Here is a 24267-nt window from a genome sequence, read left to right as displayed (position 1 = left end):
GGGATTAGGTTGGGATTGATTAAGGCTATGGGGAGGGAGCAGGGCAGTGGGATTAGTTTGGGATTGATACAGGGCTATGGAGAGAGAGCTGGGCAATGAGATTAGTTTGGGATTGATACGGGGCTAAGGCAGTGAAATTAGTTTGGGATTGATACGGGGCTATTGTGTGAGTTTGGGGCAGTGAGATTAGTTAGGGATTGATACGGGGCTATCGTGTGAGTTTGGGGCAGTGGGATTAGTTTGGGATTGATTAAGGGCCAGTATAACTCAGTCGGCTGGACAGTTGGTAGTGGATCTACTTCTGTTCAAACTTTGCAGGTTCACCAGAGGCCTAGCAGTTTGAATAGCCCCGGTTAATGTCCTCTCCTGGGCAAATATTGATTGCCTGGTGGGGTTCACAGAATCATAGAATCCCTACAGTGCAGAAGGGGGCCATTCGGCCCATCGAGTCTGCACTGGCCTTTGGAAAGAGTACCCTACCTAGGTCCACGCCCCACCCTATCCCCATAACCCAGTAACCCCACCTGGACAATTGATCACGGCCACTCCACCTAACCTGCAAGAGTCTTTGGACTGTGGGAGGAAACCGGAACACCCGGAGGAAACCCACGCAGACACGGGGAGAACGTGCAGACTCCGCACAGTCACCCGAGGCTGGAATTGAACCCGGGACCCTGGAGCTGTGAAGCAGCTTTTGTTACTTTTTCTTAATTGGCCGTGTTTGCACCAAGATGTTCCAAAGTGCTTTGTGAGGAATGAACAGCCATGATTATTCGGCAGCAAAGGGAACAAATCCCCCACTCACAGCTATGACAACAGTTGAAATGTCATCAAAGTGATGGATTGGATTTGAAAACGGTTTGGAAGGTGATGTTTGCATCTCACTGGGATATGAACTGCAAAACAATATCTCAGCTGTGCACAAAAGGCTATAAACAACCCGTCAAGGTTAAACACAAACTGCAAGATCAGGAATTATTGCGTAATGTTGAAAATGGACTTCCGCCAGTCAAACAATTATTAGCGATTTGGTTGGTGAAGAATGTTGGCTAGGCCACTTCCACCACTTTGTAAACGGTCACCCAAGGATACACAATTAGGGGAATGCCTCCACTTTACTATCCTGCCACTCACACCTGCTCTAGGTCCAGCTGTGTTTTTTTTTTTACTTGCCCAACTACGCCTAGACCATGAAAACCTCCTGTCGCGGTGCCAGTGCCGTGCAGCATCCTGCCAGGGTGTACTGCCATCCTTAATCGCCCTTCAACTGAACTGAACTGAGTGGTTTGCTGAGCCATTTCAGAGGACATTTAATAGTCAACCACATGGCTGTGGGTCTGGAGTCACATGTAGGACAGACCAGGTAAGGACGGCAGATTTCCTTCCCTAAGGGACATTCGTGAATCAGATGGGTTTTTACGACAATCGACAATGCTTTCATCAGACTTTTGAAATTCCAGATTTTTATTGAATTCATATTTCACCGACTGCCATGGTGGGATTCGAACCGGGGTCCGCAGAGCACTAGCCAGGGTCTCTGGATTACTAGCCAGGTGACAATATCATTAGGCATAGTGGTTAGCACTGCTGCCTCACAGCGCCAGGGGCCCGGGTTCAATTCCGGCCTCGGGTGACTGGCTGTGCGGAGTCTGCACCTTCTCCCAGTGACACGTGGGTTTCCTCCGGGTGCTCCGGTTTCCTCCCACAAAAAGAGGGGCGTTGTGGGACAGGGGTGTGGGCCTGAGTGCAGACTTGATGGGCTGAATGGCCTGCTTCTGCACTGTAGGGATTTAATCGCTACTTCTCTCCACCTATCACAGGCCTTCTCTTTTGTTCTTCTTGCCAATTGCCTCTTCCCTCTTTCTCACTCATAGCCTGCCACATTTCTACTTTGTCTCAGTTCTGGTAGGTCACAGGCCTGAAATGTTAACTCTCGGCTCAATTCAACTCACTGGGAACAAAGGGCTGGATTCTCCTGCCCCGTCCGCCACAAGAACGCCACGGGCGAGGCGTATGGAATGGAAAAATCCATTCACCTTGGGAGGGATTCTCCAGTTGCTGGGCAGACGCGGCCACAGAATCTCGCCCAAAGTCCCATGACGAGTGTGTTTAACCGCGTGTTTCCCGATGCGCACGGCGCCGATAAACACGTGTGGCTACACAGCGCGACCCGTGGCCTCAATGGGGAACGCACAGCCAAGGCCGCACACAGCCCCGCTTGCTGTACACAGGGGAGTTCCGGCGAGTGGAGCTCGTTTTTAAATGGCGCCCCGATGTCTGAGGCCCCCGAAGCGATCCCCGGCCCAAACGTACTATGGGACGGTCCCTGGTGCCTCCTGCTGCACCCCCCACCACCCACGAGGGCATCCCCCAGCACGATCATGCATGCACGCAAAATGCCAGCTTGGAAGTGCCACCCTGGCAGTGCCCATGCCAGCTTGGAAGTGCCACCCTGGCAGTGCCCATGCCAGCTGGCAGTGCCACCCTGGCACCTTGGCAGTGTAAGGCTGGCACCCAGGGTTGTCTGAGTTAATGAAGGAGTATGAGAATGATTTTCACGATGAGTTAGGCAAAATAAAGGGCCTCCAGTTGAAGATCTGTGCACCCCTAAGAACCATAGAATTCCTACAGTGCAGAAGGAGGCCACTCAGCCCATCGAGTTTGCACCGACCCTCCGAAAGAACACCAGATCTTGGTGTTCATCAACACCAACCTGGAAAAGACCAGGGTCTTTTACAGATGCACCACAGAAAGCATCCTATCGGGCTGCATCACAGCCTGGTATGGCAACTGCTCGGCCCAGGACCGCAAGAAACCACAGAGAGTCGTGAACCCCGCCCAGTCCATCACACGAACCTGCCTCCCATCCATTGACTCCATCTACACCTCCCGCTGCCTGGGGAAAGCGGGCAGCATAATCAAAGATCCCTCCCACCCGGCTTACTCACTCTTCCAACTTCTTCCATCGGGCAGGAGATACAGAAGTCTGCGAACACGCACGAACAGACTCAAAAACAGCTTCTTCCCCACTGTCACCAGACTCCTAAATGACCCTCTTATGGACTGACCCCATTAACACTGCACCCTGTATGCTTCATCCGATGCCAGTGCTTATGTAGTTACATTGTATATGTTGTGTTGCCCTATTATGTATTTTCTTTTCTTCCCATTTACTGAATGATCTGTTGAGCTGCTCGCAGAAAAATATTTTTCACTGTACCTCGGTACACGTGACAATAAACAAATCCAATCCAATCCAATCCAGAATGTCCCACCTAGGCCCACTGTTTTGCTTTATCCCCCCCAACCCTAGCTAACCTGAACTTTTGTTTGGACACTAAGGGCAATTTAGCACGGCCAATCCACCTAACCTGCACATCTTTGGACTGTGGGAGAAAACCGGAGCACCCGGAGGAAATCCACGCAGACACGGGGAGAACGTGCAGACTCCGCACAGACAGTGACCCAAGCCGGGAATCGAACCTGGGACCCTGGCGCTGTGAGGCAGCAGTGCCTTTGTGCCATGTAGATCCAGAGGCAACCGCTAATATATTTAGAGCGAGACCATTACCATATGGGGCTGGTTTAGCACAGTGGGCTAAACAGCTGGCTTGTAGTGCAGAACAAGGCAGCAGCGCGGGTTCAATTCCCGTACCGGTCTCCCCGAACAGGTGCCAGAATGTAGCGACTAGGGACTTTTTCACAGGGACTTCATTGAAGCCTACTTCTGACAATAAGCGATTATTATATTATTACTATTATTATACGCCTTGCGAGAAAGGTTGGACATGGATTTGAAGAGATTGGTAGAACTGGGTAGAACAAGCCAGTTCAATTTGTGGAGTGGGCAGCACCCATAGACCCCGTGATAAAGCCTGACAAGACAGTCCTCATCTGTGGAGACTATAAATTAGCAGCTAACTAAACTGCCAAGATAAACAAGTATCCCATCATCCAAGATTGAAGACTTGTACGCAAAGCTGGCTGCAGGTGGGTCTTGTACAAAGCTGGATAGGAGTCATGCATATCAGCAACTTGAGTGAGACGTGGTTTCCCCAGGTTACGTTACAATAAACACGCACAAAAATGTGTTTCAGTCTACACACCCAGCTTCTGGTGTGTCATCAGCATGTGCTATTCTCCAGAGGACAATGGAACGTCTACAGCAAGGTCTGCCACAAGCCATAGTCTACCTGGATGATGTTTTGACAGCTGGATCGTCAGGAGCTGAGCACCTAGCTAACTTAGAGGAGGTGCCAAAGAAATTTCAAGAGGCTGGAGTATGCCTCAGGAAGGAAATATGCACTTTTCAAGCCACTGAGAGAGCCTACCTATCTGGGATATTGCGCAGGTGCAAAAGGAATACACCTTGAAGGTCAGAGCAATAAAGAAGGTTCCACCCCCAGAAACACATCTGAGCTCAAGTCATTGATAGGAATGGTGACTCACTGTGGGTGTATTCTGTCACATTTGTCAACATGATTGGCGCCTTTACATTTGCTGCTAAAGAAGCATCAGCGTTGGGTTTGGAAGACGTCCTAGAGAGAAGCTTTGAACAAACTAAAGCTAGAGTTACATTCATCGTGTCAATTGATGCATTTCGACCCATCCAAGGAATTGGGGTTAACCTGTGATGCCTCTCCGGGTGTTGTCGGTGATGTATTGGCCCATAAGGTGGATGCCGATGTCTGAAAGGCCTATAGGGAATGTCTCGAGGACCACCAAGAGGTCGAAAAATGCTACTCTCAGGTCAAAAGAGAAGCCTTTCAATAGTATGTGGGGTGAAGAAGGTTCACCAGAGTGTATACGGGAGGCACCTCACCATTGTTACCAACCACAAACCACTCAAGTCTTTGTAAAGATGATGAGGCTCTTCTGCCAATCGCAGCAGCAAGAATTCAGCGTTGGGTGCTAATTCATTCTGCCCATGAATGTACATTCAAACACCAGCCTGGATCACATGTCGCGAATGCCGATGCGCTTAGTCGCCTGCCTTTACCAGAGCGTGTCGCACCTCCCCCAGTAACACAGGAAATTGTCACTGTGCTGAATTCCTTGGACATGTTGCCAGTTTCGGGGCAACAATTCAAGCATTGGACCAGGTCGGATCCTCTCTTGTCCAAAGTGAAGCACAGGATACGAAGAGGTTGGGCCAGTTTCTGAAGAAATAAAACCACACCATATACAAAAGTAACAAAGATGCCATCATACTTTGGGGTGCCAGGGTAGTCATCCCTGTACCAGGAAGGGAGTTGCTCCAGGGCGAATTGCGCGGTGACCATCCGGCTACATCTAAGATGAAAATGCTCGCTCGGAGTTATCTATGGCGGCCTCGCATTGCTACCAACACGGAGAGTCTAGTGAAACACTGTGAACAGGACCAAATGCAACAAAGGTTGCCCGCTACATTCCCGTACCAGCCTCCCCGACCAGGCGCCGGAATGTGGCGACTAGGGGCTTTTCACAGTAACTTCATTTGAAGCCTACTTGTGACAATAAGCGATTTTCATTTCATTTCATTCATTCATTTCATTTCATTCAAGGATGCCAACTGAATCCTTGGAATGGTCGGGCCGGCCATGGGTAAGAGTTTGTGTTGATTATGCGGGGCCATTCTTGGGCACAACGTTGTCGCATGCCACAATTGAGAAATTGCGTCAGTGTTTTTCAACCCACAGGATTCCTGAAGTCATTGTGTCGGATAATGGAACACCTTCACGGAGGCTGAATTTCAAAATGTCACCTCCTTAAATGGCACTAAGCATATCAGGGCGGTGCCTTACCACCCAGTGTCCAACATACCAACTGAACGAACCGTCTGAACCTTGGAGGTCGGCCTTAAGAAGCAGTCAGGGGCGACCTTGGAGACCAGAATCTCATAATTCCTTCTGGGCTGTAGAATCACTCCGCACTCTACAACGGGAGTAGAGTTGTTGACGGGCTGGAGTCTTAGGACCCGACTAAGCCTGGTGTTTCCGAATTTCCCGGGAGGGGAAGGGCCTGTCAGTGCACCAGAAGATCAGGATTCAGGCAAATCAACAAGGTCGTTTTCAGAACTTTTGAAAGCGGCTCGAGTTAGATCCTGGGAGTTATCAAAGAATCGTAGAATCTACGACATGGAGACAGGCCCTTCGGCCCACATTGATCCAGGCCAATCAAAAAGCCCATCTCCGCTAACCCCATTTGCCTGCATTTGGCCCATATCCCTCTAAACCTTTCCTGTCCATGTATCTGTCCAAATGCCTTTGAAATGTTGTCGATGTCCCTGCCTCAACCACCTCCTCCGGCAGCTCATTCCACATACGTATCACACTCTGTGTAAAAAAGTTGTTCCTCAGGTTCCCATTAATTCTTTCCCCTCTTAACTTAAACCTGTGCCCTCTAATTCTCGATTCCCCAACACTGGAAAATAGACCAAGTGCATTCACCCTATCTGTGCCACTCATGGTCTTATACACCTCTCGAAGATCACCCCTCAGTCTCCTACACTCCAAAGAAAAAAGTCCCAGCCTGTCCAATCTCTCCCTGAAACTCAGTCCCTCGAGTCCTGGCAACATCCTTGTAAATTTCTTCCGCACTCTCCCCAGGTTAATAACATCTTTCCTCGAGCAAGACGACCAAAACTGAACACAATACTCCAGGTGCGGCCTCACCAACATCCTGTACAACTGCAGCATAACTTCCCAACTTCTATACTCAATGCCCGGACTGATGAAGGCCAGCATGCCAAAAGCCTTCTTCACTGCCCTATCTACCTGTGACTCCCCTTTAGAGAACCGTGCACCTGAACTCCAAGGTCCCTCTGTTCCATGATACTCCCTAAGGTCCAACCATTCACTGTGAAAGCCCCACCTTGATTTCACTTTCCAGAATGCAACACCTCGCACTTATCTGTATTGAACTCCATTTGCCACTTCTCGGCCCACGTCCCCAGCTGATCAAGATCCTGCTGCAATTTTTGATAACCTTCCTCACTCTCTACAATACCACCTATTTTAGTGTCATCTGCAAGCTTACCGATCATGCCTTCTACATTCTCATCCAAATCGTTGATATAGATAACAAACAGTTGTTGGCCAAAAACAGGACCTTTGTCTGATAAAGCGGATGTACGAGGAGGAATCGGCCAGGAGCATGTCGGCCATTTACGAGGGCGAGAGTTGTCCCAGCAGCCAGTACGGCCACCTGAAACCATGTTACCAGCAGGAAACAGTGAAGTACCGAGCCAGCCTGTGGCAGGCGGGCCTGTCGTACCCATGGAAACGGATGACACTGGGTTATCAGCACCTGAGGAGATGCCGGGCGTGGTGGTCTCTGCAGAAAGCACCTCGGTGGACATTCCCGGACGGAGGAGTCACGCCGCTCCACTAGAAATCAGAAACCCCCTGAAAGACTCAATTTTGATGGACTGATCGCATGTGTTTTTTGTTCTAATTATTGGGGACTGAGAAACGTAATGATTATCGATGTATAAAAGACCTTGGAGAGGGAAGGATGTGATGTTGGTTCCTTTTATAGGGCTCTGGCAGTAAGAGCTGACCCACAGGCCTGGGCTGTCACAAATGGTCAACATATCAGAAAGGTTGCTATTTATTACCTCCCGAGCTGCCCCGAGATGCTGTGGTGGGCAGCCTCTCGAACTGGTGCAGTCGGTGCGGCGATGACAATTGTTGGGCAATACTACTGGATCCAGATTTGGTGAAGGATTGTGATATCTGTCCAGGGCAACACGGTGGGGAAACTGGAGGTGAGAACGTTCCCTTCGCCCCCTCAGTGGTACAGGCAAAGGTCAGGTTTCCATCATATCTGCTCGCGAACCTGGGGCTGGATTCTCCGCAGTCCCCACACCAAAATCGCGTTCGGCGCGGGGGCGGGAATCCAATTTCACACCGAAATCGCGTTCGGCGCGGGGGCGGGAATCCAATTTCACACCGAAATCGCGTTCGGCGTGGGGGCGGGAATCCAATTTCACACAAAATCGCGTTCGGCGCGGGGGCGGAGAATCCAATTTCACACCGAAATCACGTTCGGCACGGGGGCGGGAATCCAATTTCACACCGAAATCGCGTTCGGCGTGGGGGCGGGAATCCAATTTCACACCGAAATAGTGTTCGGCGCGGGGGCGGAGAATCCAATTTCACACCGAAATCACGTTCGGCGCGGGGGCGGGAATCCAATTTCACACGAAATCGCGTTCGGGGCGGGAATCCAATTTCACACCAAAATCGCGTTCGGCGTGGGGGCGGGAATCCAATTTCACACCGAAATCGCGTTCGGCGTGGGGGCGGGAATCCAATTTCACACCGAAATCGCGTTCGGCGTGGGGGCGGGAATCCAATTTCACACCGAAATCGTGTTCGGCGCGGGGGCGGAGAATCCAATTTCACACCGAAATCACGTTTGGCGCAGGGGCGGGAATCCAATTTCACACCGAAATCGCGTTCGGGGCGGGAATCCAATTTCACACCGAAATCGCGTTCGGCGTGGGGGCGGGAATCCAATTTCACACCGAAATCACGTTCGGCGTGGGGGCGGGAATCCAATTTCACACCGAAATCGCGTTCGGCGTGGGGGCGCGAATCCAATTTCACACCGAAATCGCGTTCGGCGCTAGGGCGCAAATCCAATTTCACACCGAAATCGCGTTCGGCGCTAGGGCGCAAATCCAATTTCACACCGAAATCGCGTTCGGCGCTGGGGCGAGAATCCAATTTCTCACCGAAACTGGGCTTGGCGCCGGTCCGGCAACTCTCTGGGACCCAGGAATCGGTGCGATCGCGGAGTACTCTGCGTGGCTGGGGGCCTATTATCATAGTATTTACAGTACAGAAGGAGGCCATTCTGCCCATCGAGTCTGCACCGGCTCTTGGAAAGAGCACCCTACCCAGGCCCACATAACCCAGTAACCCCACCCAACACCAAGGGCAATTTTGGACACTAAGGGCAATTTATCATGGCCAATTCACCTAACCTGCACATCTTTGGACTGTGGGAGGAAACCGGAGCACCCGGAGGAAACCCACGCAGACACGGGGAGAAAGTGCAGACTCCACACAGACAGTGACCCAAGCTGGGAATTAAACCTGGGACCCTGGAGCTGTGAAGCAACAGTGCTAACCACTGTGCTACCGTGCTGCCCCAAATTGCCAAATTGCCAGAGGCCCGCCCAGCGATCCTCCACTCCCAACCAGCCGAGTTCCCGACGGCACAGAACTAACCACCTATTGCCGGTCGGGATGCTGGACTGAGGCCGCAGCCGCACTGGTGGGGTTGGGGCCTGATAGGCGGCCGGGGGACAGATCCGTGCGGTGATCTTCGGGCGCACGGCCGATCGGGGGCGGTCTAGTTTTATGTGTGTGTGTGGGGGGGGGGGGGGGATGTAGTGCGGGGGGGGAACTGGTACTGTTGGTGGTGCCATCGCTAGAGCGGAGGCATTATCTGCCCTCTGAGGTTCAGATGGTTGAATATCTCTTGACTTAGATGGATTTGGGACTCGATGTGTATCCAATGATTGATCCCCAACTTTGAGTAACTGATCAATATCATCACAAGAGACAGGCTATTCCATCCTCTCAATGGGAGTTGTCCCGAAGAGAGGGGAAGGGTCCAGTTTACAGTCACATTCTGCAGTAACTAGTTCGGTGCTGTTGCTTATTAAATTGAAATCAGACCTTTTTGAATTCTTTAATGAGAACAGAAGGTGTCTTCGTAATCACAGGCACTGAAGAATTAATGGAAAATCAATTACACACCGCTATTTGGATGAGAGCTGCTTTGATAGATGCCCATGTGTCCAGGCGCCTGTCCAAAATCACAACGAACTGGATTTCAGGTTTGTGCAGACTGTGAGAAAAGTGAGAAAGAGAAAAGTGTCAAACCAGCTTGTTACCCATTTAGAATGAAATGCAGATAACCGTGGGAAATAAATCCTCTGATGATTGCTTTTCCCCACTTGGGTGACAGAGCGAACGGGAGTCCACGTGCTAACGCAGCCCACTAACTCCACCCAATTACTCACTCCATAGTTTGTCTTTTATTTTAATGTCGTTGTCGGGATGTGGCCAAGGTCACTGCCTGTTTGATGAAAGTTCTGTTCAGCCGCCTGTGTCATGAACAGCGACTCAATACACAAGGTGACTTTCGCGGCTACTTCGGAGGATGGTCAGCTGTGTGGGACCACAGAATCCCTACAGAGCAGAAGGAGGCCATTCGGCCCATCGAGTCGGCATTGACCGTTTGTAAGAGCACGCTACCTTGGCCCACTTCCCTGCCCTGTCCCCGTTACCCCACCTAACCTGCACATCTTTGGACTGTGGGAGGAACAACTCTGGGCGTGACTTAATGCCCGCGTCGCGGTTAAGCGAGAGAGCAAGGAGACCGTTCAATCATGGGAGAGGCTGAAAGGAGAAAACCGTGCTGGACGCGGACCTGTTTGCGATCTCACCGGCCCGCCTCTGTTGATGGAATTAGCATCCCGCCAAAATCAACAATCGCCACATTAGCCCAATCTCCATACAATTAATGGTACCTAACTACCTAACTACCTCCTGTGATCTAACTGCCTCCCCAGCAAGTGGTAACGTGGGCATTGATTAATACTTCCTTTTAAAACGGTGACGCTGGTGTGAGCAGGTGAGTGGCCATCTTCACTCCCGGGCAGTGAGCCGTGGGGCACACTCCCAGTTCTCGGTGGGCGGCTCGGCGGGGAGGGAGCCCCTGGGGGGCCAGCCTTGGTCAGGGTGGGACGCCGTTGGTAAGGGGGGGGGTCTCAGACCCCGCGGATCCGCCATGCCACCTCCTGGACCATGGGTACCAGTTATGGGGGCAAACCCAGCCCCTGCCTCGGAAACCACCCATTACCGCTCCCACTGACCGTGGAGGCCTCTGAACAGTTATTGCTAATAGAGAACTCGCAGTGGTACTGAAGTGAGCACATCACGACTCCCGATTGGATCCCCGTGGGTGGGCGGCTATTTAGCATCTGGAAGTTATTGCCTTGCACCCCAGTCAGACCGTGAGGCCTGGTCACTGAGGGAGGCGACAGCCAACATCCCAACCCCCAGGGGCTGGGCCCCAGCACCGGGAACATCTCCATGACCAGAGGGTGGGTGTGTGCACCGGGGAGACGACCAGCACCCCCTCCAGGTAACGTTACGTGTGGATGTCTGGGGTACAGAGTCTGGGGTCCAGTGACCAGGGGCACCTCACTTGTGTGGGCTGGGCGTCTCAGGTGGCAGGGAATGTGGGTGGGTGGGCGGGGGCAGCAGCAGCAACATCGACAGAGGCTCAAGGAGACGGCCCATGTGCAGGACACCACCCCACACCCTAAGGACCCGGCTGCCCATCAGGACAGGGAAGGACCCAGAGGGGGAGGCCGGCGAAGACCCAGGGCGAACATGCATCGCTGGTGTATCGGGCAGGTGACAGACAGCGCGTGGTGCGGCACCTGTGCCATGTCCTCGTGGACGTGGCACCGTGAGGAGGAGGAGGATATCCTCTCCCGGTGGCCGTCAAGATCACCGCAGCCCGGAACGTTTACGCCTCACGATAATTCCAGAGCTCGAGACGGGACTTGTGTGGCATCTGACAAGCGACAGCCCACAACAGGTGCTCGGTTTACCCAGGCAGCAAACTAGATCAATTTTGACATGGACCAAGGCAGCTTGGTGGCGCAGTGGGTTAGCCCTGCTGCCTCACGGCGCCGAGGTCCCAGGTTCGATCCCAGGGTAGGTGGATTGGCCACGCGAAATTGCCCCTTAATTGGAAAAAATGAATTGGGTTCTCTAAATTTATTATTTTTTAAAAAACTTTGACATGGACCAGGTCCAACAAGATGCTCGTGCAGCAAGATTCTCCTCTATCGCTGGGATGCTCCAGGTCCGGGGTAACAGATGGCATGCATATCGCCTTGTACTCAACTGGGCCCTCAGGGAGTGCCCAACATCAACAGAAAGGGGCTCCACTCCCTGAACTGCAGCTTGTGTATGACCACCACATGGAGATCATGCAGGTGTGGTAGTCACCACTGATGTATTATACTGTATATATATGGGTTTTACGGTAAGGCCCCTGCACTACAGGTACGGGGGTAGATCCCTGCCTGCTGGCTCCGCCCAGTAGGCGGAGTATAAATGTGTGTGCTCTCCGAACAGCAGCCATTTCGTAAGCTGCTGTAGGAGGCCACACATCTCTGTGTAATAAAGCCTCAATTACATTCTACTCTCGTCTCGTCGTAATTGATATTGCATCAGCAGGTGTGTGCATGCTCCCCGGGGAGTGTGCATGACAGCTACATCCTGGGGCATCCCGGCCTCTTCAAGGAGTGCCCCAGGATGTGGGGCTGGCTCTTGGGGGATAAGAGGTACCCGCTGTGGACCTGGATAATGATGCCAGTACGGAGGCTGGTGACCGATGCGGAGACCCGATACAACAAGGCCCATGTGGCCACCCGGGCTGTCATCGAGCAGTGCACCGGGCTGCTCGAGGTGCAGTTCCGATGCCTCGACCGCTCCAGTGGTGCCCTGCAGTACGCCATCCAGAGGGCCGCCCTCTTTGTGGTGGTCTGCTGTGCCCTCCACAACCTGGCACAGCAGGGAGGGCGGCATGCTGGAGGTGGAGGGGGGAGGAACACGTGGCCACCTCCGAGGAAGAGGACTAGGAGGCACCGGACCAGGAGGAACTGGAGTACGAGCCTGGGTGGACCCCAGGATCAGCCAGAGGATGGCGGAGGACAGGCAGCAGCGGCAAGGGTCCGGCAAGCCCGAAGGGCCAGGGGGCACCTTATCCTCGCCCGCTTCTCATAGCACGTGGCCACATCCACCATCCCCCCTCCCTCCCTCCGCTTTCCCCTTCCCTCCATCCCTGTCACTCCCCCCACCCCATCGGAGGGCCCCGATCCACTTGCCGGTGGCACATGCCCCACCGTGCCACCCGCTCCGAGGCACAGCTTTGTCGGGGGGGGGGGAAACTCGGGGGAACTGCTGACAGCTGTTGCCACTCCATGGGTTGGCACCCAAGACTCCCTCCTCCCTGTCAGTGCCCATAGGGCCCAGGGGTTCTCGTCTGGCTCGGCCAGGCCTGGCAGCTCCCCAATATCCGCACCATGGTGTCAACGCCCTCGACGATGCTCCTCAGCGACCGGGACGTGCCCTGGAGCACCCTGGCAATGCCCACCTGCAACTGGAACATGCCCCCCAGCGACCGGGCCGTGCTCTGGAGCATCTCGGATATGCCCCCTTAGGACTGAGACACGCTACACAGCAACTCACCAATGTCCACCTGGGACTAGAACACATCCCCCAGCGACTGGGACATGCTGTCATGGGTGGACTCCAGGATCAGCCGGAAGATGGAGGACAGGCAGCAGCGGCAAGAGTCCGGCAAGCCCAGACGCTCACGGTCATCACCGACTGAGCCACGCCTTGAACACTTTCACTAATGGTTCTGATGTCCTGCACCATTGCAGTTGCCACCCTAGCACAGTTGGCCTCGGTGCTATCTCCTGTGTGCGTAGACTCTGAGATTCCTCCAATCAGCTATGGACCTGCTGGAGTGTCCCTGACGTCCCCCATTCCCCCTCTGAATATCAGGGCCACACTCTATCGACTTCATCAGCTCCGGGTGAACCTGGTCCAGCGGCTCGGCATCAGACTGGGACCCAGCTGGGTCCTGGGATCCAGCAGCCCTCCGATTGCTGTCTGGCCTGGGGATTCCTGTCTCCACCTGATGCGCATCAGCAACTCTGTGGTTGGGCCCCAGAAGCCTGTCCACTACTGTTGCCCACCGAGGTGCGCGTCTCTGTGCTGGTGGAGGGTGGGGATGAGAGCTGTGCCTCGAATAGGGTGGTCTCCTCGGAGCTCGCCCCAGAGGTGCTCTCATGGGAGGTTGGAGAGGGAGGACCACCCCGGATGGGCCAGCGCCGTCGGGTGGAGATTCTGCGGGAGAATGGGGTCAGTGGGAGTGATGGGTCAGTCTGTATGACATTAACAACTCACTTGTGACAGGTCGTCTGGGTGGGGACGGTGGATCTTCACCGCTGCGCCGTACGGCGACCTCGGTGACAGATCCGTCATGGACCACCCCCTCGACCTCCAGGACCCGTTCCTCATTAGGTGCTGAGGACTCTGATATCTGCCACCCCGTTGCCCATCTTAGCCCTCCCCTGTCTGTGGTGGGCCAACCTCTCCTCCAGGGACACAGAGGGGGCATAGTGAGCTTCATGCGTTGTTCATCGTCGGGGGAGGAATGGGGCATACGAGGGGGGTGCATGGCGGGTGGCACTGCTGGACATGTGTGGGCCGAGGCACGGGATGGCATTGGGCGGGGACGGTGGCAACCCACCATGCGGCCCGTGGAGGATGTTGATCTTCTCACTGACTGGATGCACCTGGTCACGCTCCCCGAGATCACCCTCGGGGGAACTGGTCATCCCGTCTGATCTCAAACGCGTCCAACAATCTGACCAGGCCGGTATCCCCGAATCGTGGGGCTGGTCTTCTCGGTGACATGGCTGTGAGCTGTGTGGTGTTTGCTCTGCAGGATCGGCTGCTCCCCCTTGTTAGCTGGGGGCTGCGGTCCCAGCGAACCAGCCCGGCAGGACAGTCATTTGCAGCGAGAAGCCCTGGGGACCTCGTTTCGTGGACCAATTAACGTTTTATAGAGGTGGCTGCCTCGCCGGGTCGGGCATCTCGCAGCAGCTCCCATTCGCTGCCACACTTAGAAACCTTTGCGTTAGATCACACCCATTATCTGTGTTTCTCTCGGGGCAGCACGGTGGTGAAGTAGGACAAAGGCACTGAGGTCCCAGGTTCGATCCCGGCTCTGGGTCACTGTCCGTGTGGAGTTTGCACATTCTCCCCGTGTCTGCGAGGGTTTCGCCCCCACAACCCAAAGATGTGCAGGGTCGGTGGATTGGCCACGCTAAATTGCCCCTTCATTGGAAAAAGAAAAAAAACAAAAACAACTGGATACTCTTAATTTTTTTTTTTAAAACTATGTTTCTCTCACAACAGATGCTGCCTGACCTGGTGAGATTTTCCATCATTTTGTGTTTTTATTTTGCGTTTCCAGCAGGCGCATTATTGAGGTGGGAAGCTGGAAAAACATATGAAGTGAAAATCACAGAAGGATATGCTGATAGGGTGGAGGGTGAGGAGGGTGGAGGGTGAGGTGAGGTAGGGTGGAGGGCAGGAAGGGTTGAGGGTGAGGTGAGGTAGGGTGGAGGACAGGAAGGGTGGAGGGTGAGGTGAGGTAGGGTGGAGGGCGAGGTGTGGTAGGGTGGAGGGCAGGAAGGGTGGAGGGAGAGGAAGGGTGGAGGGTGAGGTGAGGTAGGGTGGAGGGTGGGTTGAGGTAGGGTGGAGGGTGAGGTGAGGAAGGGTGGAAGGTGAGTTGAGGTAGGGTGGAGGGTGAGTTGAGGTAGGGTGGAGGGTGAGTTGAGGTAGGGTGGAGGGTGAGGTGAGGAAGGGTGGAAGGTGAGTTGAGGTAGGGTGGAGGGTGAGGAAGGGTGGAAGGTGAGGTGAGGTAGGGTTGAGGGCAGGATGGGTGGCAGGTGAGGTGAGGAAGGTGGAGGGTGAGGTGAGGTAGGGTGGAGGGCAGGAAGGGTGGAGGGTGAGGTGAGGTAGGGTGGAGGGTGAGGTGAGGTAGGGTGGAGGGCGAGGTGAGGAAGGGTGGGAGGGTAAGGTGAGGAAGGGTGGGAGGGTAAGGTGAGGAAGGGTGTAAAATTTATTGTAACCAACCACGTGGCATCTTTATCAGAGCAATCGCTGTGACGATCTGGGCCCAGTGAGGAGGGGGTCAGCGATCTGGGTGAGGAGGGGGGTCAGCGGTCTGGGTGAGGAGGGGGGGTCAGTGGTCTGGGATGGGAGGAGAGGGTCAGCTGTCTGGGTACGGAGGAGGGTGTCAGCGGTCTGGGTGCGGAGGAGAGGGTCAGCGGTCTGGGTACGGAGGAGAGGGTTAGCTGTCTGGGTACGGAGGAGGGTGTCAGCCGTCTGGGTGCGGAGGAGCGGGTCAGCGGTCTGGGTACGGAGGAGAGGGTTAGCTGTCTGGGTACGGAGGAAGGTGTCAGTGGTCTGGGTGCGGAGGAGGGGTCAGCAGTCTGGGTGCGGAGGAGGGGGTCAGCGGTCTGGGTGCGGAGGGGGGTCAGCGGTCTGGGTGCGGAGGGGGGTCAGCGGTCTGGGTGAGGAGGGGGGTCAGCGGTCTGGGTGAGGAGGGGGGTCAGCGGTCTGGGTGAGGAGGGGGTCAGCGGTCTGGGTGAGGAAGGGGGGGTCAGTGGTCTGGGTGCGGAGGAGAGGGTTAGCTGTCTGGGTACGGAGGAAGGTGTCAGTGGTCTGGGTGCGGAGGAGGGGTCAGCAGTCTGGGTGCGGAGGAGGGGGTCAGCGGTCTGGGTGCGGAGGAGGGGGTCAGCGGTCTGGGTGCGGAGGAGGGGGTCAGCGGTCTGGGTGAGGAGGGGCGGTCAGCGGTCTGGGTGAGGAGGGGGGTCAGCGGTCTGGGTGAGGAGGGGGGTCAGCGGTCTGGGTGAGGAGGGGGTCAGCGGTCTGGGTGAGGAAGGGGTCAGCGGTCTGGGTGAGGAAGGGGGGGTCAGTGGTCTGGGTGCGGAGGAGAGGGTTAGCTGTCTGGGTACGGAGGAAGGTGTCAGTGGTCTGGGTGCGGAGGAGGGGTCAGCAGTCTGGGTGCGGAGGAGGGGGTCAGCGGTCTGGGTGCGGAGGAGGGGGTCAGCGGTGTGGGTGCGGAGGAGGGGGTCAGTGGTCTGGGTGCGGAGGAGGGGGTCAGCAGTCTGGGTGGGGGTGAGGGGGTCAGCGGTCTGGGTGAGGAAGGGGTCAGCGGTCTGGGTCAGGAGGAGGGGGTCAGCGGTCAGGGTGCAGAGGAGGGGGTCAGCGGTCAGGGTGCGGAGGAGGGGGTCAGCGGTCTGGGTGCGGAGGAGGGGGTCAGCGGTCTGGGTGCGGAGGAGGGGGTCAGCGGTCTGGGTGAGGAGGAGGGGGTCAGCAGTCTGGGTGGGGGTGAGGGGGTCAGCGGTCTAGGTGAGGAAGGGGTCAGCGGTCTGGGTCAGGAGGAGGGGTCAGGAGGAGGGGGTCAGTGGTCTGGGTGCGGAGGAGGGTCAGCGGTCTGGGTGCGGAGGAGTCAGCGGTCTGAGTCAGGAGGAAGGGGTCAGCGATCTGGGTCAGGAGGAGGGGTCAGGAGGAGGGGGTCAGTGGTCTGGGTGCGGAGGAGGGTCAGCGGTCTGGGTGCGGAGGAGTCAGCGATCTGGGTCAGGAGGAGGGGGTCCGTGGTCTGGGTGCGGAGGCGGGTCAGTGGTCTGGGTCAGGAGGAAGGGGTCAGCGATCTGGGTCAGGAGGAGGGGGTCCGTGGGCTGGGTGCAGAGGCGGGTCAGCGGTTTGGGTCAGGAGGAAGGGGTCAGCGGTCTGGGTGCGGAGGAGGGGGTCAGCGGTCTGGGTGCGGAGGAGGAGGTCAGCGGTCTGGGTGCGGAGGTGGGTGTCAGCGGTCTGGGTGCGGAGGAGGGGGTCAGCGGTCTGGGTGCGGAGGAGGGGGTCAGCGGTCTGGCGAACTGCACCAAACACTGGGGAGGGAGAGAATGTGCAAGTCTACCTACCTTGGAATAGCGGTCAGGTACGTGAGGACCTTCTGAATGACCTCTCCTGAAATCTCACTGAAGCAGGGGTATTCTGGGAAGGTTATAATCACAGCTCCATCTCTGCCTTGTCCACCTATTGTAAACAACACCAAATATCAGAGTAACGTCACTGTGGCCAGTGCTACTGTTTGATGCATTGACAAGTACATGAAGGAAAGCTGCGGGGGCGGCGAGGGGCAGTATTGTGGGAGGAGGTTCATGTGGAACATAAACACCGACGGCGATCTGTTGGGCCGAATGCCCTGCTTTTGTAGTGCAAATCTTTTTTTGAAATAAATCTATCTTAAAATTTTCAACATTTTAACATTTTAGCAATACACAAACCCTTAAGAGGCTTAGCTCTGCCCCAACAGAACCCACCTGCGAGCAATTAGTGAGACAAAGGCTAAAACAACCGCCCCCATCCCCGTCTGCAGCTCCGGCAGGTCTGACACCCCGAATATGTCCCCAGGGGACCCGGCTTCAAATCCACGTGAAGGACCTCCGACATGGGGCTGAAAAACGACCCCCAAAATTTCTCCAACTTCGGGCAGGACCACAACATGTGGCCATGATTGGCTGGGCCCCTCCCACTCCAGACTCCGTCCTCCTCCAATAATCCTGCTATAGACCGTTGAACTGACCCCGCTTTCCAGCCCGCCCCCCCCACCCCCCCGCCCCCCCCCCACCAACAGCACCTCCTCCAACAACGAGGAGGACGATGCCACTGGAAAGGTCGGGAAGAACGTTCTTGCGAATTTCCGCACCTGCATATACCTGAAGCTCTTCTCACGCTAGGGCCCAAACTTCACCCCCAAACTTATGAATTGCCCCTCCAGAAATAAATCCTTCATCTCTTTTACCCCTTTCTCCTCCCATCTCTGGAACCTCGCATCCATTTTCCCTGACTTGAACCCATGATTCCCTTATCAGCATCGCCCTCGAGCTGAGTGCTGTCGAAATCTCTGCCAAATCATCAGCATGGCTACCACTACAGGAGCACCGAGCACTTCCCCTCTCTGGAGCGAACGGTAGTGGTACCGTTGCCAGTGTGCACAACCCGCCTCCATCCGTACCCACAAAGCCTCCGCCTCCTTACTCCAGTCCCACACCTTCTCCACATTCTCTGTAATAGTACAAGTTCGGAAGGGCTAAACGCCCCGACTGCCACCTCCTTTGGAGCACCGCCTTCCTTACCCTGGCTACTTTCCCTGCCCACACAAACAAGACCAGCCTGTCCACCCCTCGAAAGAATGACTTTGATAAAAAAACCCGGCAGACACCGGAACAGAAACAGGAACCGTGGCAAAATGTTCATTCTTACTGCCTGCACCCGACTTGCCAGCGACAAAGGGAGAATGTCCCATGTCCCCAAGTCCTCCTTCACACTCCCCACCAAGCTCGTGAAATTAAGCTTGCGAAACCATGCCCAGTCCCGGGCTACCTTCACCCCCAAAACCTAAAGTGAGTTGTCGCTACCTGAAATGGCAACCCTCCCCTCGCACTCCCGCACCTGGAGAAGACGCCACAAAATATTCACTCTTCCCCAAATTTAATTTATACCCCAAAAACGCCCCATTACGCCCCTCACCGACCAGGTCGGAGATATGCAGCAGCAGATCATCTGCGTACAGAGACACCCTCTGCTCCACCCCACCCCCACTCACTACCCCCTTCCAGAAGTCCAAACCCCTCAGCACAATGGCCAAGGGCTCAATCGCCAACACAGATAGAAGACGGGACATGGGGCTTCCCTGCCTCGTTTCCTGAAATACTGGGACGTACCCCGAATTATATGCTGTAAATTTGATGTAATTCCACACAGTGCAGCCTTCCTTAACCCCATTTGAATAATGATATTCATCCTACTTGGAGATTGTTGTGAAGTGACTACAGTATTGCTGAAATGTCAGGATGATTACAAGAAAATTGCTTTTCCACTTAATTACTTTCCAACAAGTCTTTGTGTTTTTGCTCACCATACACTTTCTCGATTATCTACAACCTGCTCTATATCAGGGAGCACCGCACAAGGAGGAATTCCTTTCCTTATCATAGACAAGACTGAGAAGTACATTAATAATAATAATAATAATAATAATAATAATCCCTATTGTCACAAGAAGGCTTACATTAACACTGCAATGAAGTTACTGTGAAAAGCCCCTAGTCGCCACATTCCGGCACCTGTTCGGGTACACAGAGGGAGAATTCAGAATGTCCAAACAAGCACGTCTTTTGGGACTTCTGGGAGGAAACTGGAGGACCCGGAGGAAACCCACGCAGACACGGGGAGAACGTGCAGACTCCGCACAGACAATGACCCAGCCGGGAATCGAACCTGGGTCCCTGGCACTGTGAAGCAACAGCGCTAACCACTGTGCTAACGTGCAAAGGAGATTTACCAGGATGTTGCCTGGAATGGAGAGTAGGTCTTACGAGGAAAGGTTGAGGGTGCTAGGCCTTTTCTCATTAGAACGGAGAAGGATGAGGGGCGACTTGATAGAGGTTTATACGATGATCAGGGGAATAGATACAGTAGACAGTCAGAGACTTTTTCCCCGGGTGGAACAAACCATTACAAGGGGACATAAATTTAAGGTCGATTGTGGAAGATATAGGGGGGATGTCAGAGGTAGGTTCTTTACCCAGAGAGTAGTGGGGGCATGGAATGCACTGCCTGTGGAAGTAGTTGAGTCGGAAACATTAGGGACCTTCAAGCAGCTATTGGATAGGTACATGGATTACAGTAGAATGATATAGTGTAGATTTATTTGTTCTTAAGGGCAGCACGGTAGCATTGCGGATAGCACAATTGCTTCACAGCTCCAGGGTCCCAGGTTCGATTCCAGCTTGGGTCACTGTCTGTGCGGAGTCTGCACGTCCTCCCCGTGTCTGCGTGGGTTTCCTCCGGGTGCTCCGGTTTCCTCCCACAGTCCAAAGATGTGCAGGGTAGGTGGATTGGCCATGATAAATTGCCCTTAGTGTCCAAAATTGCCCTTGGTGTTGGGTGGAGGTGTTGAGTTTGGGTAGGGTGCTCTTTCCAAGAGCCGGTGCAGACTCAGGGGGCTGAATGGCCTCCTTCGGCACTGTAAATTCAATGATAATCTATGATTAATCTAGGACAAAAGGTTCGGCACAACATCGTGGGCCGAAGGGCCTGTTCTGTGCTGTATTTTCTATGTTCTATTAATGAGGGTTTTAAAAATTGTAAATGGCTTTGATGGGGTAAACGTACAAAATATAAAACTATTATGAATAAATCTGAAAGGAATTCAGGAAAAACCTATTTACCCAAAGAGCGGTGTGACACATTTAAGGGGAAGCAAATGATGGAGAAAGGAATAGAAGGAATTAAGACCATAAGACATAGGAGCAGAATTAGACCATTCGGCCCATCGAGTCTGCTCCGCCATTCAATCATGGCTGATATTTTTCTCATCCATTCTCCTGCCTTCTCCCCATAACCCCTGATCCCCTTATTAATCAAGCACCTATCTATCTCTGTCTTAAAGACACCCAGTGATTTGGGCTCCACAGCCTTCTGCGGTAAAGAGTTCCACAGATTCACCACCCTCTGGCTGAAGAAATTCCTCCTCATCTCGGCTTCAAAGGATCGTCCCTTTAGTCGGAGATAGTCTAATAGAGTGAAATGTAATGGGAGGTGGGTCATGTGGACATATCCTGGTATAGACCAGACCAGCTGAATGGACTGCATCGGTGCTTGCAGTTCAATGTAATTCTCAGTAATTTGGACAGAATTCGAGACAAGGGGAGGTGGCGACAGGAAGGTGGTGGCACCGTGCTATTGTCACTGGGCTAGTAATCCAGAGACCCGGGGACATGCAGTGGGGATCCCAGTTCAAATCTCACCAATAGGAATTTTAATTCAATAAAAATCTGGAATGAGAAGCCTAATTATGACCATGAAACCATTGGCGACTGTTGCAAATACAATCTGGGAGTTGGTTAGGAAATTAAAAAGTATTAGTGAGAGGCAGCACGGTTTTGTGAAGGGGAGGTCGTGTCTCACTAACTTGATAGAGTTTTTCGAGGAGGTCACTAAGATGATTGATGCAGGTAGGGCAGTAGATGTTGTCTATATGGACTTCAGTAAGGCCTTTGACAAGGTCCCTCATGGTAGACTAGTACAAAAGGTGAAGTCACACGGGATCAGGGGTGAACTGGCAAGGTGGATACAGAACTGGCTAGGCCATAGAAGGCAGAGGGTAGCAATGGAGGGATGCTTTTCTAATTGGAGGGCTGTGACCAGTGGTGTTCCACAGGGATCAGTGCTGGGACCTTTGCTCTTTGTAGTATATATAAATGATTTGGAGGAAAATGTAACTGGTCTGATTAGTAAGTTTGCAGACGACACAAAGGTTGGTGGAATTGCGGATAGCGATGAGGACTGTCTGAGGATACAGCAGGATTTAGATTGTCTGGAGACTTGGGCGGAGAGATGGCAGATGGAGTTTAATCCGGACAAATGTGAGGTAATGCATTTTGGAAGGTCTAATGCAGGTAGGGAATATACAGTGAATGGTAGAACCCTCAAGAGTATTGAAAGTCAAAGAGATCTAGGAGTACAGGTCCACAGGTCATTGAAAGGGGCAACACAGGTGGAGAAGGTAGTCAAGAAGGCATACGGCATGCTTGCCTTCATTGGCCGGGGCATTGAGTATAAGAATTGGCAAGTCATGTTGCAGCTGTATAGAACCTTAGTTAGGCCACACTTGGAGTATAGTGTTCAATTCTGGTCGCCACACTACCAGAAGGATGTGGAGGCTTTAGAGAGGGTGCAGAAGAGATTTACCAGAATGTTGCCTGGTATGGAGGGCATAAGCTATGAGGAGCGATTGAATAAACTCGGTTTGTTCTCACTGGAACGAAGGAGGTTGAGGGGCGACCTGATAGAGGTATACAAAATTATGAGGGGCATAGACAGAGTGGATAGTCAGAGGCTTTTCCCCAGGGTAGAGGGGTCAATTACTAGGGGGCATAGGTTTAAGGTGAGAGGGGCAAGGTTTAGAGTAGATGTACGAGGCAAGTTTTTTACGCAGAGGGTAGTGGGTACCTGGAACTCGCTACCGGAGGAGGTAGTGGAAGCAGGGACGATAGGGACATTTAAGGGGCATCTTGACAAATATATGAATAGGATGGGGATAGAAGGATACGGACCGAGGAAGTGTAGAAGATTGTAGTTTAGTCGGGCAGTATGGTCAGCACGGGCTTGGAGGGCCGAAGGGCCTGTTCCTGTGCTGTACATTTCTTTGTTCTTTGTTGACCTCAGGAGCAGTCATCTCAGGGTTACTCCCAGTTCCAGGTGCTCGTGAGCCAAGGAATAGGAGGACTGGGGACGGGGAAAACGACCTGAGGGGTGGCCCAAATTGGAAGGAGGAAAAGTTGGTGACAGGAAGTAAAGTGGGACCAGAAGGCAGGAAAAAGAAAGCAAAGCATCGCGTATACATCGAATGTGGAATGTTGTTTTTGCAGTGGGTTTTTGTAGCCTGGAATGTGCTGCCGGTAAGGGCAGTTGAAGCAGTTTCAGGAATAATTTCCAAAAGGGATTTGGGTAAATACTTGCAAAATAAATCAAAATTCTCCTCGTCTGGCCTCAAGTTTCTTTTGTTGATTATGTTACATGTGTGCTCTCTGATTACCGATCCTCGCGTCCCCTGAAAACAGCTTTTCCTTATTTCCTCGATGAAAATGATTTTGAACACCTCTGTTAACTCTCCTTTAAAATAAAACTTAACCCGTTTTCCCCGGCTAACCGAAGTCCCTCATCCTTCCTACCATTCCGGCAGATCTCTTCGGCACCCTCGCTAAAGCCTGGATATCCTTCCTGGAGTGTGGAGCCTGGAATCGGACACCATATTCCAAGCCTAACCAGGGATTTGTGAATGTTTAGCATCACTTTCGTGTGGCATTCCAAACCTCCACTTATGAAGTCAAGAACTCCCCAGTGTACCTTTTTAAAACATTGATGTGAAAGGCTTTTTAACGTGCCCTGACTGCTGCAAAGATTTCCACAGTATCTCTGCCCTGGTACACACTTTGAAATTGTATCATTTAGCTTACATTGATATGGTGTGAAACGGGTTGCGCATCGGGCAAATTCTAAAGAATGGACAAGTCAATCTCGGGACACAGCTAGCTTCACCTTTTCCAAAGAGAAGGCAAGTGAGAATGGGTTTCGCTTTAGAAAACAATAAGATGCGATGAGACCCAATTTGGATGTGTCAACTGATGAAGCACATCGACCGGCAATTGCTTTGCCAACCCAGATTCTCATCGTGTCTTATTAACAACTGTTAAGTTATTATTCATGAGTTACAGATCTCCCACACTGGGGAGTATCACGTTTTTGTAAACCATAATGAAGAAGTCGAGAGTCTGGTATCAGATTAATTTCAGGAGACAGGTCAAACAAAGGAGATTAAATTCACCTGGAAGAAAAGCAAACTTTTTCTTCAGATCTTCACCAATATATTTCGTACAAATGGAGTTGAGGATTTCTGGTGCAAGGTCACCTATAAGGGAAAAGAGATGTACAAATATTAATTATGATACAACGGACTCCTTTCATTAGAGCAACGACAACACAAACGTGATCATGCGGGTCCTGATGACAGGTCCACAGCCTGAGGGGCTAAGTG

At 53.2% G+C, this 24267-nt stretch overlaps 1 protein-coding gene across 3 annotated transcripts in view; it reads right to left on the bottom strand.

The window, feature by feature from the left end:
* The window catches only part of LOC140421311 (proto-oncogene DBL-like), a 261868-nt gene that overhangs the window by 189380 nt on the left and 48221 nt on the right, over window positions 1-24267 (bottom strand). For 2 of the 3 annotated variants that reach the window (XM_072505953.1, XM_072505952.1), the window contains exons 2-4: window positions 24058-24141; window positions 17585-17699; window positions 9753-9843 (exon numbers count right to left, since the gene is read on the bottom strand). In XM_072505953.1, the coding sequence (XP_072362054.1) occupies window positions 9753-9843; window positions 17585-17699; window positions 24058-24141 (290 nt within the window). Of the gene's footprint in view, window positions 1-9671; window positions 9844-17584; window positions 17700-24057; window positions 24142-24267 lie in introns of those variants that run through there. The other variant, XM_072505956.1, reaches the window with a different exon arrangement.

Source organism: Scyliorhinus torazame, chromosome 5 (assembly GCF_047496885.1).
Source record: "Scyliorhinus torazame isolate Kashiwa2021f chromosome 5, sScyTor2.1, whole genome shotgun sequence".
In the NCBI taxonomy this organism is placed as follows: domain Eukaryota; kingdom Metazoa; phylum Chordata; class Chondrichthyes; order Carcharhiniformes; family Scyliorhinidae; genus Scyliorhinus; species Scyliorhinus torazame.
The sequence above is the reverse complement of the archived record's forward strand: the minus strand, read 5'-3'. Positions and strand labels throughout refer to the sequence as shown.